The sequence below is a fragment of the Diplotaxodon limnothrissa genome, linkage group LG15, assembly GCF_057381915.1.
Source record: "Diplotaxodon limnothrissa isolate DT_005_m linkage group LG15, D_limnothrissa_male_GT1.1, whole genome shotgun sequence".
Lineage (NCBI taxonomy): Eukaryota > Metazoa > Chordata > Actinopteri > Cichliformes > Cichlidae > Diplotaxodon > Diplotaxodon limnothrissa.
In genome coordinates, this window is record NC_140610.1 from 18569502 (window position 1) to 18589158 (window position 19657).

The 19657-nt window shown below is 41.4% G+C and overlaps 2 protein-coding genes across 2 annotated transcripts; both read left to right on the forward strand.

Annotated features, from left to right (window-relative positions):
• Positions 1-320: 320 nt before the first annotated feature.
• Positions 321-3113, forward strand: atp5mj (ATP synthase membrane subunit j). The gene is made up of 4 exons (XM_085373244.1): positions 321-392; positions 1120-1243; positions 1645-1668; positions 2816-3113. The coding sequence occupies exons 2-4, from the start codon at positions 1120-1122 to the stop codon at positions 2827-2829; spliced, it is 162 nt and encodes a 53-aa protein (XP_085229370.1). The 5' UTR covers positions 321-392; the 3' UTR covers positions 2830-3113.
• Positions 3114-4531: 1418 nt separating this feature from the next.
• garem2 (GRB2 associated regulator of MAPK1 subtype 2) lies at positions 4532-19496 on the forward strand. The gene is made up of 7 exons (XM_085372529.1): positions 4532-4790; positions 7271-7411; positions 12911-13041; positions 13678-13843; positions 14532-15382; positions 17629-17798; positions 18515-19496. The coding sequence occupies exons 1-7, from the start codon at positions 4679-4681 to the stop codon at positions 19113-19115; spliced, it is 2172 nt and encodes a 723-aa protein (XP_085228655.1). The 5' UTR covers positions 4532-4678; the 3' UTR covers positions 19116-19496.
• The last annotated feature ends 161 nt before the right edge of the window (positions 19497-19657 follow it).

Sequence of the window (19657 nt, forward strand, 5' to 3'; positions counted from 1 at the left end):
ATATTTAGTTACACATTACTGCAGACCTTAAAAAGATAAATCTACTAGAAAAAATATACAATAACATATAGATAAACTATTACTATAGATACTGTATAACTAGATATATATATTATAGATCTTTTACACGTCACAGTCTACCTGAGTATCAATGCTGACCATGTCCACCCCTTTATGATCACAGTGTACCCATGGCTGCTTTCAGCAGGAAAATGCACCGTGTCACAAAGCTTAGTTTGTCTCAAACTGGTCCCTCCATTCGGTGGCACTACGGAGCAAAAACGTACCGGAAGTACTACGCTGTTGAAAGTAGAAGAAGCTTTCCCCCACGACTTTGACGTTTAGCAGCAGCGCTGTCTTGACCTTCCTTCTGCAGCGTGACAAACTAAAATGTAAGGGTGGATTTCATTTTTATTTAGCAAGGTTACTTTAACGATAACATAACAACACTCAGTGCATCACGATAGGTATTTAAAATAAAGCTGGATGACTAACTGTGGACATGTATGCTGCCTTTCCAGGTGTTTCTTGCTAGCTAGCGTCTTGCTAAGGCTAGTTGGCGTTCTTTGTAGTTCTACAGAAAAGATGCTAATCTGTCCGTCACGGGCCGTTTTATTGAATGAAATAGTTAGCTTCTCGCGCTAAGCTGTTATTTATTTACGTGTAAACTTTCTCTTTTTTCTCGTATTAGCGACATGTATGTATTTATTATTACACGTAACGGGTAACTAAAAGCTTGCTAGCAGGCAGGTCGGTATCAGCAGGGACATTAACCCAACAAGTCAGTTAATCAGTAGTATAATAAAGTTTAGAAAAATGTTTCTTTAACGCATCTTTTCTTTGGTGGCCATAGTCATCAGATAGACCTCCGTGTTGAGGGTCAAGGTGTCACTCTGTGCGAATTAATTTCTGATTAACTGGCTTCTGAGAGTTAGCTATAGTCGAAATTGGTGCTGACTGAATGTTAGTTTAGTGTTCATGCAGCTTCGGGTTAGATATTCAGATTATGCAAGGTGGGTTTTTTTTGTTTGTTTGTTTGTTTGTTTGTTTGTTTTTGTTTTTTGAGGATTTTAACAGAGGACCTGTAATTTCATACTTTGCTGCTGCTTCCTCCTTCAGATGGCTGGACGTGCGTTTGCAAGCTGGTGGTCCCTGATGAGCCCTTACTACACTAAGGCATACCAAGAGATGTGGGCTGGTGTTGGCATCATGACATACCTGTACTACAAAGTTTCCTATGGGGGTGAGTTCAAAACTTCATTATTATTATTATTTATAACATTATATTAGATGTCATCTACTAGAAGTGCAGATAAAATATGACATGCAAACTTAAAATGACCCTTTGAACCTGTATTGTAACTGCCTTTTTTTTTTTAGTAAACAGACTGATTGAAACAACCTGTTAGGCATCAGTCTGCAGTTTCTATGCCAAAATCTTCAAATTAATATTCGCTTTTGTGTGATTTGTGAGGTGCTTTCATACAGTCTCTTAATTGCAATTTGTATTTTACTGCTATGTGAATGCTTTGGTCCTTTATTGAAAAGCTGTTAGTAAAAAATCATTAAAGTATTACTGACAATCTAGATGGGTTGTTTCATTGTATTTGTTAAACAAATCTTTTTGGTTTTCTGTCATCTCAGGCAAGAAGAAGGCTGTGAAGGACAGTAAGTACTAACTTATTTTACCAATACTATAATTCAAGTTCAAGAAATGTGACTTTAAGTGTGGTGACATAAGTTTGTCTGCAGTGCTGGGAGCTATACCAAATCGCCACTGAGCTTTGTAAGCACTATGTGGCATTTATTTTTATTCAGTAATGCTTAACAAGAATATTAAATGTATTGGCTATTTTAATTGCCAGATTATCTTGATATTTCCATCTTAAGACGCATAATACAACATAAAATATACCATGACAGTCTCTAAAAATCTTTGTGACAAAGATGAGTTATGGTAAATGGCCTGTATTTGTATAGCGTATTTGTATAAGGACCCCAAAGCGCTTTACACATCCACACATTCACACACACATCCACACACTGGTGATGGCAAGCTACGTTGTAGCCACAGCCACCCTGGGGCGCACTGACAGAGGCGAGGCTGCCGGACACTGGCGCCACCGGGCCCTCTGACCACCACCAGTAGGCAACGGGTGAAGTGTCTTGCCCAAGGACACAACAACCAAGACTGTCCAAGCCGGGGCTCGAACCGGCAACCTTCCAATTACAAGGCGAACTCACAACTCTTGAGCCACGATCGCCAACCCATTGTTAAATTCATTAAAATGAATATTCCCATTCACAGGCCACCATACATATATTTAAAATGAAGCTGTAAATTAGTTAATCTGGTTAGTTTGTGAAAAGCACACAATTACAGCTTTAACCAAGAACATCTGTACCATAAAGTGGTGCAAAAACGCAGATTCAGACTTACTCAGAATGAGCTGTATATAAGAAAATGGCTTAAAGTTGCTGTTAGTGACCACTGTCATATTTAGAATAGAGGAAATATTTGTGAATGTGTAAATGTAATGAAAAATCTGATTTAGACTTGATCTGAGATTGAGTGGTAGAGCAATGAACATGATCTGTACCACTCTGGAAAAAGTCAAGTTATTCTGTTAGATGGTGTGCTGTTGCATGTGTTTACCTCCAGATGTCACTAGCGGGTTACTTGGACAATCTTGTTATTTCTTGGTGATATTTGTTGCTGCAATATATTGACTGTAATCTCAACTTGCATGGTTGGACAGGACTTACTGACTTTTACTGATTAAACATTTTCCTCTCTTTATTTTTTTTCCCCCAGAGCCCCACCATTGAGCTTTCCACCATGCAGACCAACCCTCCACCTGTTGTGAAATAATACCCCCCAATCCAGAGGCTCAGCTTCATATTAGAATTTTTGTTAATATGGAACAAATAAAGTTGTTTTCCTCAACTTTGGTTAATTTGGCTTTCTCTCTCTCTCTCTCTCTCTCTCTCTCTCTCTCGCTCTCTCTCTCTCTCTTTTCATAAAGCAACAGCACTAGATTTTCTTTTTCCTGTGGTGACCGTAGACACACAAAGACTAACCAAAATAAGATCACAATCAAGAGAAGGGTATATAAATGATCCTTAAGCTCTTCTCTGAACAAAACCATGAGAAGACTTAAGTGTCTGCACTGTTTTTAAATAAAAAGGCCTCTTGATGATTACATTGAGGTCAATACATTCTTAAAAGTATACAAGTGGGACTAGTTTATTCACATTGTTGTTGATGCTTTGTAATACAAATATTGCAAGTCCACCAACTATATTGAGCTTGCATTGCTTTATGGTTAGACTCTAAATTCAAAATGAACTATGAACTGTCACATCCCAATTAAGGTTTTACATTATTTAGTCAGGCTTGTACTGTTTTGGACAGTTGTATCCTTTTGCACTTTAGTGTTTCCTTTTGGAAGGAGGAGGGGAAAAGCTGGGAATAAGTGAGCTATTTATAGCCAGTGAATCGCAGTTTGGGTTTGCATTTTAACTAACTGAATTGGGAATAAGTTGCAGCACTACTATATTTGGCAATGAGTGGGTGTTAAGAGTGGTCAGTCATTCTTGGAAACCAGGAATCTCGGTTTTTGATGTGCTGAGGTCACTTGATAAAGCTAAGAACTTACAATTGTATATCCAGCATTGGTTACATTATTCTTGTGAAGTCCACACTCATCTGTTCAGCTGCACAGTGAATTGTAGCATCATGACTGATGTGTTGACAAAAAATCAATAGGAAATAAATAGGTTTGTGTGTACAGTTATGTTCAGTGAACTGAATGAGTTGACTGGAGTCCTGCCTCGGGCCACAAATTAAGTGCTGTGTGAGGAAGTGTGGCGTCTTTTTGGCTGGTGATGAAATTAATGCATACAGCTGTTTAAAAAAAGTTATGAACGTTATGATCATTTTGGAGGTTTGTGCTGCAGTTAACATACAAGCAAACTCTAGGAGACTATTACAGCAATACTGAAGCCCACAGCCTTGATGATGGCAGTACTTACTGCAGTGCTGCTGAATTAGACTATATTGTTTTAAGACAGATGTGCCCAACGAGATGCCAAGGGAGTGTATATCATTACAGTAAATGACAGGCTGTGGATGAGGTCTATCTGTGGCCAAAGGCTTTTGGGTATTGAAAATGAATCTGCAGCTGACGAAAACCAGACCTAATGCTTGCCAAAGGTCCCTGCTTCTAACATCATGTACCACCTACACGGTTTAACCTCAGCGGACAAAGTGATGTAATAAATAAAGTGGAAAAACACGAGTTACAAACCAGGACAGTCAGAGTGGACATCGGCGCATTTCACCTCCTTTCTGGTCATTTTGAGTCCTACTACTAGTTTGACTGGGTTTCGGATTCACTTGTATATGAGGGTGGTGGTGGACAAACAGTGGCTGATAGAGGGGGAGAATGAACGAGAGAGGGCTCGCGCTCCCTCCCTCCCCCTCTCTCCTCTCGAGCGCACCGACTGTGACTCCGCTCCCTCTCTCCTACATTCAAACATGGCGAAACTCTTTGCCATTATACCACCACCGTCACCCTCACCTTTCTCCAGTCCATCGCTGTCATCACCACCAACGCCATCACCATCTTCGCCACCATCGTCACCGTTATCTCCGGTAGCGTGATGACCCGCGAGGATGGAGAAGTTGTCGGCGAGCCTGTCGGAGATCACTTGGAGCCCGTTGGCGCTGCCGCTGGACGCGGTGGTCAGCAAGTTCCGTCTGCCCACTCTGGTCCGCCTGGCCCACGGTAAGAGACATAAACCTGCTTCACTGGGTGATTTTACCTCCGACACGACCATAAGAAACTTTTTACACTTTTTTTGTTGTTGAATTCTTTTGCCAACTGTTGTTAGTTAACGCTGAGGCTCCTTATCACTACAATTATCGTAACCGTGACGCTAGTGAAGAAAAATGATGACGAGTAATGAAGAAAAGGGTGAAAATATAAATAAAGTGTGTTTGTGGGAAGCTTTAGAGTATAACGTTCGGTGGGGTTTAAAACAAGTGTCCAAATTTAATGGAGAACGTGTGAAGTGCTTTAATGGCATCAAGGTCGGCAGAAAAAAATACCTTTTCCGGTTTTAACTTTCAAAATAAATGTTCACATTCGTCAGCGCGTTTAGTAAGAGGGAAAACTTGAAATGCAAAAAACTGTAAGCAGCTAACTTGAGCAAAACCAACAAATCTATGAGCACAACGAATTGAATTACTCTTTAATTTAGGCAGATGTTTTGTATAGATGAGTGCAATAGAGCAGATTAAAATAAATGAATTTAAAAGAAAAACATTGGCTTTTAAATAAAAACAGTATAAATAAAAAAATGTGTTTTACTGGTCTGCTAATATTAAAATGCGATTACAGTAAACTTCTCTAAACTTAAGGCACTACAGATTAGTAGAGGATATATTACATGCTCAACATACGCTTTCATTTACATGTCCAGTATATTATATCTTTGTTACGTTGCTCATGTCTATGTCACAAAAATAAATAAATAAGTACATACATCAATGGTAATACGGGATTAAGAGTTAATAGGTTTTATTGTTGATCCCAGTCGCCAGTGCCAGGTTCTTGCTCTTACTTTGAAACCAATCTGATGGTGTTTCCGTTAATATTTTAGTTCAGACTGGCCACCTTGATACACCCGCTGCACCCGTGCCGCACTAGTTCACTGACACGGGCAAGACGCGTTTTAACGTTAGTGTCAAGTTTTCTATTAATTTCTCATGTTTTTCGTTGCCAGCGTGATCCTTCACGTTCACCTTCACCAGATTCGGTGTCTTTAATTTGGAAACGGGCGACGGGTGTCGTGGCCAAAGTTGTTCCAGTCTCAGCGAGGCCTGGAAAGCAACAAAGTATCTGTTGTGCTGTTGAAGTGCTGCTCAATTCTATTCATATGCAAATGCTGTAATCTGTCGGCGAATGTAGTGAATACTAACGAGAAGCAACTCTGGAGAAGAAAAACCCCCTCCAAGTTTCCCCGCTGCACAAAAGCGCGCACCCGAAGCCGTGTCACAGTCCCGGAAAAATTACGCACCTTACTCCCGGCAGCGCGCCTGAACATCGCATAGAGAGACCTCCCGTAGGTGTTTATTAACTGCACTGTAGTTACCCCACTCGTGATGCCTCCTTTTTTGTATATCCAGCCAGCCCAGATGGTAGTTAATTATTTACAGCAGGGCATGATGACAGCTCCGTTTCAGGGCAGCGTCAACAAACAACTACAGTGTTTATCCATATGGTGTGTGTGTGTGTGTGTGTGTGTGTGTGTGTGTGTGTGTGTGTGTGTGTGTGTGTGTGTTCTCCGGCAAGAGTGGGTAAAGATGTAATTGAGTGTGATGGGCTGCAATATGAACGCTGCAGACTGCAAATTAAATAGCCACCCAACTGACTGCATTGAGGCTACACAAGGAAAGTTTTCAACCTGTCTGACTCCCTTAGAATATATCAGAGTGGTTAGTAGTGGAAGTGTTTGTGGGGTTTGTCTCAGAACCTAGAAAAAAATAAATGGGTATAACACTTCTCCTAAATTGAAAGGAAACTTCAAAAAGGCATTTATCACAGACCCTTTCAAAGCTCCCTCCCAACTAAAGAAATACCTAGGTGCAAAAATCAAAGTTTAAAACAAAACAGTGGCCCAAACATTGAGGTTTTGAACAGGGAGAAATGTTAAGATAACAGAGAATTACTACATCCTCAGGCAAGAGCGATATAAGACATACTAACATCACAGTTTAGTACGAAGCATTGAATTGGAATGAGCAAAACTTCCTGAAGAAAGCTAACATTGTTTCAGTAGATAATGTGCTTTATTTCTTCCAAGTATCCTTTTCTGTGTTTATAGTCAGCCATTTATCAACATGATTGTTTGACTCAAAGGCTTGGGAGTAACATTGTGTTGCGTGATTGAATTGTACTGCTGTGCTATCAGCAGAAATCAATGCCACTGTGCTACACAGCTCTTGTGAAAGCCGGACTGCCCTGTTTGTGTGTTTGTGTATGGGGGCTGTGTAATTGTAGGTTGCCAGTTGCATAGCAGGGTCCTGATGAGTAGGTTAGCGGGGGGTGATCCATCACTGATTGTGGTAATTATGTGTGCTTTTTACGAGGGTGTTTTAATGTTTTCCACTGCTGAGTTGCTAAGTGTGACCTTAGAATTGAGAAACCTGAGACTTGCACACTATTTGCCTATTCCTTTCTGAGTGTGTGTTTGTTTGCTGCAGGTGAATGTGTGGAGGGTCTGTCAGAGGACGATGTGGTGCTCTTACACTCCTGCCGTCAGTGGACCACAGTGACGGCCCACAGCTTAGAGGAGGGTCACTATGTAATTGGTCCCAAAATTGACATCCCTCTGCAGTATCAGGGTGAGCATGCATCTGCACATACACTTTGCTTTTATACATCAGCGGGGAGAAAACCTTTGTCCTAAATATATAGATTTTCCCTAAAATGTTCATTTGCTGCAGGAGTAAAAAACAGGTCAAGAATTTCTACAGGATTCTTTTTCTCTGAAAGCATCTACAAACAAAATAGCTGTGGATCAATAAGCTGAAAGTTCAATATGTTATTTTCTTTGTGTTGTTCCTTCAAATCTTATAATACCATTTAATTAAAGTGTTAAGATTTAATTAAGCTTAATATACAGTACTGTGCAAAAGTCTTGAGTCTCGAGTCCTATTTTAACTTTCTTCTCATCTTTTAAAGTTGTCTTGAGCAGTAGTTCTTCAGGCTGTCTGAAGATTTTTCAAAGCTTTTCTTTGGAAATTGGCTGTTTTTCACTCATTGTCAGTCTCTTCCTTGTAGCTGGCTATTTCCTGAGAATTCTTTTGATTGTTAAGCCACTTAACACTGACCTATGAATCATTCAAAGATCAAAAGGCACCTCAACTCCACGAATGGACCAGTGTTGTGTCTACACATAACAGACAACTTAGCAAAGAACCAAAGCAGCCTGTCACCAAAATGCATTATTTGTTACAGTTTCTTCAGTTATATCTATGCAAAATTCTACAGATAACACATTTTGAGAGATATAAAATAGCAATTTTGCACTAAAAAGGTTATTTTCAAAGTACTGCTAGCTGAAAATTTGGCATATCACAGCATGGTGTGTACAGGCAAGAAAAATTATAGCAGATGAACCACACCTGAAAGTCATGTCCATGAGAAATAGGAAACAAATCTAGCAAACACCTGACTTGGGACCTGAGATGTGCATCTGCACAGTCTACTGTTTGCTGAGGCCTCATCAGAAATGGTCTCAATGGAAGGGTGGCGGTCAAGAAGCCATTCTTAGAAGGGAAACAGGGAGAAAAGGTTAAGAAAAGAACTGGACTAAAAATCAGTGGCAACAGATCTTATGGAGTGACGAATCCAAACTTGTGGAGAGTGGAGGAGGTCAGGAGCAAGCAACAAAGATTGTCTAGAACCATCTGTAAAACATGATGTCTCTGTCCTGGTTTTGGGCTGCATTTCAGTCCGTGTTGTTCAGCATCTTGTCAAAATTGACGGAATCATGAATGCAGAAAAGCACAATCAGATTTTGAGCCACCGTGCAATACCATCTGCAAAGCATCCGATTGGCAACAGCTTCATTTTTCAGCATGATAGTATTTACAAACACATTATTGCCAACCAAGTAAAAACATACCTGTATTTAAAAAAAAAAGACCAGTGTCTCAAGACTTTTGCGCAATACTCACTATGACTGCATCCTGTGTTTGACACAACACAGTTTGCCAGCATGCTCTAGGGATAAATTGTGCAGCTGTATTTCTACTTAAGAACAGCTTCAAGCACAGTGCTCAGTAGTTTTTTTCCTACATCTATCAAGAAATAAAAAAGTTTCACATAATTGTCATAAACGAACTGAATTTATATTAATAACGACCCTCCCCAACTCCTCCCTCCAGGGTTGATTGGAAACTTCCCTTCTTTGTGTGTTATGTCAGTAAAAACCACTCCTTATTAATGTGAGGTAATTCATAATTAATAATAGAATTGCTGATGCTCCAGTTCATTCAGGAGAGTTCACACTCTTGTTCAAGAAAATGAAAACACCTTGAAACACACAAACCTTCCCCTGACCCTGTTAGTACCAGTAGAAATGTTAGCGGACATCCTACACTTTCCAATCTATTCCAGTAATTCTGTCAGTTTTCTGCTAAGTAATAAAAAAATAACACAATAATCTGGAGCCATTAATTTAACTTTTATTCTTCAAATCTATCAGAGTACCTCTAAACGAATTACAAACTAAAATAATCAGTTATTTAATTTATACTGGGTCTTGGTGTAGTCAAGCTATTCTTAGCTCCTCCCCATTTCAAAACAACTTTTATCTGATTGGTTGTCCCTCACAAACAGAATGTTTAAAAGAGAGATGTGCGGGGGTCATCTTTTGACATTCAGAGCCTTGTGCCTGAGGTGGCCATATTATGGACATCCACGCACTCTGATATTATACAGATCCAAAAGTTGAAATACTCTAAACAAGTTTACTTAAACCAGAGATTTCGTCCCTCATTATGCAGTATAAAACTTTTCCTATCCTTAATATGATCATCTGCCATTGTAACAGACAGGGAATGAATAAAAGCATAATAGAATCTCTTTGCGGAGGAGTTGCGTACTTTAAACTCTTAATGTACAGATGAGCACATCTTCTACTACCACCTTCATTCACACATTCACTCGTGTACCATGTGACCTTGTCTGACTCCAGTTGTCCATTGACTCGCGTCTTCCTGCTGAATGAGTCTAGCCAGCATGACCTCACCGGAGCTCATCCCCACCATCCCATTGTTCCGACTCTCAACCCAGTCACATTATTCTCAGTGTAACTGGATCTTAATGCCTTCTCTCCATTGCTTCCTCCACTGATGGAGTGCTGATGTCACCTCACGCTACAACATTTGGCTGGGAGGGGGGAGTATGTTGAGATCATTCAGCATTTCATATCTGAAACACGTGACAGCTAGTATTTCCCAGAGATTAGAAACACAGAAAGTAATAAAATAGCAAATATATATATATTACCAAGTAGAATAAAGAATGCCCAATAAAGGTAACAACGATTCACTAGTTTGTTCAGTTTCTTTGTTTTTTAAACTTATTTTATTGGTTTAGTGTTGAGATTGGATTGAAAGCTATAAATTATAATACGCACAATAAAGGCAAGCTTTTGTTTTATTCTTATATTCATGAATGCTTATTAAAGATGGTGAAATATTTTAATTAATAAGGTCAGCTTAAGTCCTGTGAGCCAAAGAGCTCCGGCTTCAGACTCAGCTCAGGCTTTTTCTTTTCACTCTTGGCTCTGCATGATGTCATGGAGAGGGGATATCCTTCCTATAGTCATAACTAAGGAGGTGCAAGGCTCATTAAAGGATAAATGGGAATTACTTTGGACTGACTGTTTAAAGCTGCTCTAGTAAACTCCTAGATGTATAAATAAATAAATCTATGCAGAGTCGGAGATATGCAGATTTTTTTCAACTTAATGGCATTGTTCATTAGCATTGGTTATTTTTTCCAACGTTTCTGTTTATATCCGTTTTAATGTAGAACTTTTGGGGTGTTATCAGTATAAACAGGAAAGATCTGTATAGCCTCTTGTAAGCTCAAAAAGTGGTTAATATTAATGCCTAATTTCAGGATCTGGGAGAGTGAGTTGTTCTTTTATGTTCTCACTCCCAGCGGGTAACGGCCCTCAATTAATTGCTTGAATAATCAGAAGACAGTCTTTTATATGACTTGACTTTCACATTGTAGTCTTAGGCAGAGCTCTGACAAAAATCAACACACAACAAACAGACTGTATTGTCTGCTTCTCCCAGCCAGCTGTGACCCCCTATTTTTCTCTTTTCCTCTTGCAAGAATTGCACAAAGTAATGTTGCCCCTCTCTCTTCTTCACTACACTAAACACAGCAACAATGGACAAACTCAACCAAAGGTCCCTTGCTTACATTCAGTGGGTTTAGAGCCCTTGTTGTGGCCAGTCAGCTCATCCGTGCAGTTCAAACATAAAAGTTCTGGCCACGGAGAAAAGCTGATTAAAACATGCTGTGTGCTTCCAAGATTTAATTAAAAAGGAGTATCTGTCCAGCTTTAAAGATAGAAGGCTGCAGCTCCATAATTCTTTTAGTGACCTATTCTGGCTGTAATCCTTGACTTTACTTGTGTTGTTTTGTTTGTTTGTTTGCAATAAATATAGTTGTTTCTTATTTGTGTCTAATCAGTTTGCAATCGTGAAAAAGTGTGTTCGTAATCAAAGAGTGGTTTTTTATGTGATGAAATCAAATAGGAGACCCTGAAGCAAATCATCAGCCTGACATCCTCTTTACTTAATGATGCATTCCAACAGATCCGAAAAAGACGCATTTACATGAACGCATCCTTTTAGCACTACTTTTGTGTCCCTTTAAATATGTTAGATGAGTTGCTTTGGAATCACAGGCCATCGTCTGTGATGAGCTAATGTCTGTGTGATGACTTCATACAGGAAGTCTAAATAAGCGTAGGATGAGTGCAATATAGGTTTCCCCGTGGGGATGGACAACAGGATGCCTCCCTCCTTCTTCTCCTCCCTGCTTGTCTGCATCCTCGTCTACCCATCACTGAGAGGCTGGGATGACAGAGGACAGAAAAGCTGAATGATCACTTATCATGAATGGGATTAAGGGAAGCAACTGAGGCTGCAACCACCCTTGTAAGGTGGACCCAGTGGCCAAAAGCCTTATGTGGAAGCCTTTACAAATACCAGCCTGCTTTATCATATAGCAAGAGCAGCTTTTTAATATGACGTCACATCTGTGTTCTGTTGCCTATCAGCGACATTTGGAATCTCACTTTTGACTAAATATACATTTCCAGAATTGAGCAGGGCTTTGTTTAGGTTGGTGGTAAACCTTGTTTTATTTCCAACTCCTACTCTTTGAGGGGGTGGTGGGTTGTGTTGAAAAGTGGGATTTTGCTGGTATTGTTAGGTGGGTGGAAGCTCCTTATCCTAGGGGCTCATTTTGAATTGGAAAGTGGGGGGTGGAAGAAAAAGAGAATGAGAGAGCTTCTGGCGTAGATGATGGTGGAGTTTGGTATTCTACTCTGTCTACCAGACAAAAAAACCCAAAAAACCCCCCAAAAAACTTCTCTTGTTCATTCAAACTCTGACTCTGTGAAAAGAAGGAGGATCCTCGAAAGGATGTAGTCGTTCCATTGCAGTCTGATAAACTGGCCAACAGGAGCAAAGCATTTAAAATGTCCTTTGAACAATGTCGGTTTGGTTTACGGGCTGTTAAATGACTCTTTTCAATGTTGAAAAGAGGCAAAAAGGCAAAAAAAAAATATTTACAGCTTCAACAGCACAAAACTTAAGTTCAGGAGGGTGAAAGATTTACAGACGAGGGGATGAGCAAGGGACAGAAAGAGTCAAAGAGAGAGAGGGATGAGTTTGTGTGTGTGCGTGACAGTGTATGTGTAAGTGTCTCCATGGTGATGTGTCTCTGCTCTGCGTGAGAATGGGGGTCCTTTATTCGTTACTGTGGCAACCCAGTCGGCTGTCGATTGGGAAAGAGCTGGTGCCAGGTCATAGGTCACCGAGGTGTCTTTATATTCCTCTGCTGCAGATGTGTGTGCTTTTATAGTGAAACTATAAGCAGCCGAAAAGGAACTTTTCACCCGCTCTTTTTCCCCGCCTCTGGCTTTTTCCTAACTCGCTCTCCCCTTCCACTCTTCTCTTCCTACCTCTTTTCACTGTTTCTCTTCTCCCATCTCTCAACATAATCTTCTTCTGTCCTCTCTCTCATTTCCTTTGCCACTCTTCACCCCTTTCTTTCCTCCTGTATCACACCGATCTTCTCTATAGGCAAATTCAAGTTGCTGGATGAAGACCGGGACGTCAGGGATCCAGTCCAGTATTTCTCTAGTGTGGAGGAGGTTGCTGGTGCCTTTCCAGACCGAGTTTTTGTCATGGAGACGATCACTTTCAGTGTCAAAGTAAGGCACGCCTATAATGAATTTCCACTTCAGCTTTGCCCTATTTACCACCACAGCAAAAACGTGTTTGAAAGAAAGCGAACAGACACTGAATAGACAATAAAGACAGCTTTAATGAAATCTAAACAGCATTAAGATTTGGTCAAAACTGAAAGGTGAAAAGCCTTCTTCTAAGGTGTTTGAAAAGTGAAGGGACACTCTTCCTTCTCAACATTTCTGCAACCTCCTCAGACTGTGCACTCGAAGTGGATGCTTGAAGTGTGGCTGTCTGATCACAGTCATTTCATATCTAAATATGTTATAACAAATGAAAAAACAAAGGCAAGGATGTTTGTATTACTGAAACAAAAACTAGGTGTAAAACATGAAATGGTGGGTGAAATCTAGTTGCATTGAAGTTTTCCATAATAGCCTCAAAAGAGGACTTTTCACTTTTGTTTAACCAAATTTAGATATAGACTTCTTTTTTCGAGGCCATGATTGGCTGACGAGAATTTGGTCCAAAAAAAAAGGTCCATGGATGGGGAGTGGCTTTTAACTACAGGTAGTTAACTAACCACAACAGTACTTTTATAGTAATTAATCCCTGAGTCATGCAATATCTTATACACATATACATACATGTCTGTGTTGCAGGTTGTTTCAGGGGAATTTAGTGAAGACAGTGAGCCCTACAGTTTCACTCTGCAGGCTGGAGATGAGCTGTCGCTCATGGGGAAAGCAGAGCTTCTCTGTGCCACTCCCTCAAAGGAAAAGACGGGACTGAGCGCGCTTCTTAGACGACTAGGAAAGACTCCCAGAAGTAAGTCAGGCTGAACTATTGAGCTGTAAAGTTATGAAGCGCCGTTTCAGTTGTAGAACATGCACACGAGAACGAGGAAAACAAAAGCACTGGCAGAACTGAAGGTTGCTGAAGTTCATTCCTTTTTTTTTTTTTGAAGAATACCAGTCAGCCGCAACATTTAAGCCTCCTGCCTAATATTGTTTAGGTGTCCTTCATGCCGCAAAAGACAGCTTTGACCTGTCGCAGCATGGACACAGGTTCCCTGGGGCTGTTCGTTGGCAGAAGATCTTATGGGTCCTGTGGATTGCAGGGTAGGGCCTTGATGAGTCCTGCAGATTGGGAGTCCAGACCCGGCAGTGAACACATTGGACTCTTTGTGTGGTCCTAGAGCCATTCTCGAGCATTTTTTACAGCGTGGCTGGGCACATTGTCCTGCTAGTGGAGGTCACTTGTGTTGAAGATATCCTGTTGCTATTGGTGGGTGGGAGGGGGTGGTATTTGGCGCATGTGAAAATAACTTTCAGAACCCAGAGTTTCCCAGCAGAACATTGCGCTGTAACAAGAAGATCAAAGGTATTCACTTCACATTGAAATCTGTGGATTTGTGGTTCAAACATAGACATTTTTGAAAAAGTTAAAATTGTATTATTGTTGTGTTAGGACTGATCCACCCGTGAACTCCTAAATATCTTCTTTGTCTCTTCAGGTAAAACGCCCTGCCTGGTCTGCATGAACCATCGCACCAATCAAAGTGTCAGTTTGCCCTTTGGCTGCCGTGGACGCTTCTGCACACGCTCTCCACTGGAGCAAGGCATGCTGGGGGGGGAGCACACGGTGCGCAGCATCATCGAGAGAGTCCGCCTCCCCGTCAACGTGTCTGTGCCGTCGAGGCCGCCACGAAACCCCTACGACCGTCACGCAGTACGAGAGGGCCACCGCTACAAGCTGCTCAACATAGTCAGCAAGACGGTGGTGCTCTGCATGGTTCTCCGCCATCAGGAAGTCTCCCCCTCCCACTTTTTGTTGCTGCGTTGCATGCCCCGGTTTAATGTGGCCGAGGCCTCCGTGCACAAAGCAGCATTGGAGAGCCTTCTTCTGCGACATGCATTTGACCCAGATGCCTACTCTCGTGCTGTTAGAGAAACTCGGCCAGAATTGGAGTGTATGACTGAGGAGTGTGTGAGCCCACGGCGCTCTCGCGTGTGCGTGTCGAGCCAGGACTCATTGGCACCGGCACTGCAGCGTCTCTCAATGTGCGGGTATGTTGGTGGAGTCTCAGACAGCGTATCTCAGCGCTGCAGGGACTCCCTTGGAGAGCGGCTAGGGGAGGGGCCAGGTGAGGAGAGGGAGTATGTGACTCCTGAATGGACTGAGGGTGAAATGAGGACCGCTGAGGAAATCCCTTATGAGGAACTCTGGACCAATCAAAATGCAGAGGGCTTAGGAAAGGAGCCAAACCTCATATCCTTCCATTCATCTTCCTCACTGGATGGTTCTCTTGGTACCGTGGTGACAAGAGTGTCTACCCCGCCACCTGTACCTCCAAAATCTGATGCTGTGAGTTGCAGTCCTTGCCTCCCATCCATCTTCTCGTTCTTCAGTCTGTCATCCTTCTTATCTGTCCACAGTAGCATCCGGCTGTTAAAAGTCAGGATGGCTGCCTTGAATTATTCATACACAACAGCTCTTAAACCCCACTGATACACTCAACGCAAATACAAGCGCACACTGACTGTAATGCACACTGACTGGAAATGCTGCAATACACCACCCTTACTCTTATAGCACATACAGATATACATAGATAGATAGAGATACACAAGCTGGTCAGCCTCAACATAAAAACCACGTACACAGTGTTGTGTAAGCCTATTTGTGCTGCCAAAATGGCTCTAACCTGTTTCTCCATAGACATGGGATCCCTTAAGATGTCCTAGAACAAAGGTAGTGGATCCTCTGGGAATGTTCTGGCACATTACACAGCTCAGATTGGGATCTGTCATGTCTGGATAACCAGTCAGTGTCTTTGTATTTTTTCCATGTTCTCGAGGAGTTTTTGCAGTGTTTCGGGGAGGATTGTTCTTTTAGGAGAAACCACTATCATCAGTTCCACATTGCCATGGGAGCTGTTATTGACCTGGGTTGGTCGTACGTGTCTACTTATCTCCATCAATGTAAGGACCCAGGATTTCCAAGCAGAACTAGAGAGAATCAGTGCTGTCGTTCACTTCACTCATTAGTGGTTTTTAGGTTGTGGCTGATTATTTCTAATGAATTGAACTGAAAGCTAAAGCTATTAAGACTGCTGAAGCTTTTTAATGTGATTGCTATAAATCAGCACTACAACTCCTAGGAGAAATTTCTTAAACATATAGAGCATTTCAGTTTTTTAATATTATAAGGATTACTTGGATTATGGATTATTGTGTGAATTAACTTGCTGAGACCAGAAGAAAAAAATCTGTCTGAAAATAACCAAAGGAAATTAATTTCCACAGACTTGATTGGCATGGTTGTTTTAGTTTGCTCTTTTTAATATCATATGCAGCAAGGTCCTAACTTCAATAGCAGAGTGGTTATTCAGCAGCTAAGCCCTAGTCTTTCCTAAGCTAGCATGTGTCATTGATTTTCTCTCTTTAAATAACATAGAAATTCAAAGATGTGTGACTAACACATTACCTTTACTGTAAATGGACTGATCATGCTTCCATGCATAGTCACCCCTTCAAGTTCCCATTTGGAGCCAGGAAATCTCCCATTAAAGTCTCATTGACTGGCTCCATCAGAGTTCCCAGGGTTTGGCTTGACATTGAGTTACAGAAAAGTCTGAGAAGGTCATACCTAGGAATTTTTTTTCTTCAGAAAATAAGCATTGCAGGTGATATATTGTTAGCTTTCTTTGTACATTTTTGTGAATTTGTGGTATTTTTTACTTTTGCTTTTGGTGAGACCAAATAACTGTTGTTCTACTGATTACAAATGAATTAATCACCTCTACTGTTTTCGCCTAAATGCTGCTGTACAGCAAAAATGCAGACTTTCCTTAAAATATTCCTTTTGTAGCGCATAATGAAATTTATAACGTGCATTACATGATGTATAATGAAATTTACTAGATTAATTTTAACACTCAAACTGGTGCAAGTCAGGCTTTATGTAGACTATAAAGGTTCTTTTTTAATATGGTAATGCATTTTCTGTACAGCTCTAGTGTTGACCTTAAAGCTGGGGGTCGACCAGCACTTCCATGAATTAAAACATCTCTTTTTTCTTGTCTTTTTAAAGAGGAAATGGTGTCCTATTGAAAACGATGTTGTTTTACCTAGTGAGCTGTTTCACATTTCTAAGAGTCTTCCCAGGCAATGGTGTCCATGTGTAACTGTGTATGTTGTTTGTAAAGCGCACATTTTCATGCTTTTGTTTTGTTTAACTTTTTTTCCCTTTTAAAGTGAGGGCAGCGGAACAGAAAGGTTTGTGTGGGTGTTGACGTCTCCTCTGCAACTGGATTATACCCTGTCACACATAGCGTTCTCCTGATATTTAGCCTGCCAAGACACTGTGTGTGTGTGTGTGTGTGTGTGTGTGTGTGTGTGTGTGTGTGTGTATCTAGATGCTGCTACTGTGTGTAAGGACTTTGTTTGAGTTGTAAAGGTCACAAAGTTTGACATTTACTATGTGTTGCACGCACACACTTGCACAAAGCCTCCTGAGAAGTCTATTTTTAAGATTAACCTTTTTTTATTTGGCTGTTGTGTGTGTTATTGTTATGCTTATGTTTCTGTGTGTGTGGTTTGTGCTTGCAGGTGAGAGAGGAGTGTCGCTATTTGATCGCCCCTCCAGTTCCCCCTCGTTGCTCCAAAGGAGGCTCCATCTCCAGTCCAGCTCCCAGCCCTCCTGTTCCACCTCGCTTCCCCAAAACGTCCACCTCCCCGAGACCAAACATCTCCTTTTACTCCTCTGGACTACAGGACAGGTACAGTATAAAACACGTAATGTGTAAATCCTTATTTTGACATACTGGTATCATTTTAGAGAGGATTTCTGGTTTCACTGCTTGACATGATTGATTACATGAAAAGGGAGAGAATGAAGTTCCTCGAGTTCCAAACTACTGCAAGAGTCCAAATACTGTAGCTTCAAACAGAGCTACTGCAATGGCTGTTTCCAAATAAATTGCAATGAAAAATGTCCAAAAGATATGGATGTAGACACCCATTAGTTTGTGGACTTCTATTTTCAAGTCTCAAGTTTAGATTGTTTTTTCCTTAGTGCAACCCACCTGACGAGCAATAATATTTGTCTGATAAGTCACCAACATGCGGGGAAGTCTTTTTTTTTTTGGCTGCATTTTTCAGCTCTGAAAGGTTACTGCTTACAGATTTCCCGTTCTTGCCCTTTAAAGAAGATTATAAGGTATATGGAAAGAAAGTATGGGAAGGTTATCTAATCTGAACTGACAGAAGCACAGAAAGCAATGCCATTTTACAATATGAAGCTCCATATTGATTGTTTGCTTGTTCTATAAATAGACGATATATGGAATGATACATTTTTTATGAATTGACAGCAAGCTAAGGAGAATTTTTCAGCAGGTAGCTGCTGGAACTTGAAATATGGTCATTTAAATACTTTTGTAAATATGATATGTAGCTGATATGTAACATTTCCATTTTCTCTGTCTTGTCCCAGTTGCTCCCCCTCCCCCGATGCCTCCCTCTACTGTTACCCGTGCTCTTGGGGTGACTGCTCTGCCCCTAATCCTACTAGTCCTGAGCCTGTCTCTGGCATCCCTACAGACAACACAGCCAATCCTCAGCCTGCACAAGCCACCTGGGCAGAGCCATGGGTGGATTCCTTCACTTCCTCTGGACTTCGACTCAGACCGCCACCCCCACAGAGTCGATTTGCTCCCTTTGGGGCGTTGAACCCCTTCAACCGCCAGTCCCCTTGTCCCTCGCCTGAGCCTGCTCCCAATTCCACAACAGATTCTTCCAGAGGCGCGGAGGGTGGTGGGACATCAACAGGAGTCCCTGAGGGGTTGTCCCCGCTCCCTGACCCTACCTGGCGACCTCCCGCTGACCTGTCTGCTCTGTCATTGGAGGAAGTCTCAGCTTGCCTGCGGTTTATTGGCCTATCAGAGGCAGCGGTGTCCGTGTTCCAAAGGGAGCGAATCGATGGCAGCTTGCTGGTGCAGCTGACTGAAGATATCTTGTCACATGACTTCCACCTGAGCCGACTCCATGTGACCAAGATCACACAATTCATACAGGGCTGGAGGCCCAAAATCTAATATACACACTGTCCTGAGAATGTGCCTGTTGGCTGCTGAGCCTCCCTGAATGTGCCTTCCACTGTGACCAACTGGCTGCTGAGCCCAATGAATGAAACTGAAGGAAACAACGCCACACTGTGGTCAAACTGTAGAATTGACACTTGACTGGCTCTAATGCTCAAAGTCAGACTGACATGTTTCCTGTCTGAATCACAGTCTGGCACTACTTTACTAACAAATGGCTACAACAGAGAGCTCCAGGATAAAAGTGCCCTCTTTGGAACTTAAAGTCCGATTTAAACAATGTGTGGCGTTCACACCGTTCAACTTAGAATTTGATATGCAGGGGAAATTTCTATCATTTTACTTTAAATGAGATTTGATGAATGAACAGAATTTCAGCACTTTTTAGACACTTTATTTAGTCATCAATAGGTGTTAAATTAATTTCAAGACAAGGTAATTTAAGGAATTGTAACATTTTGACCCTATACAGGTCATTTAGACATCCTTCTTTATTCACTGAGTTTCAGTGGAATGTAATTGGCACAGATAAAGTG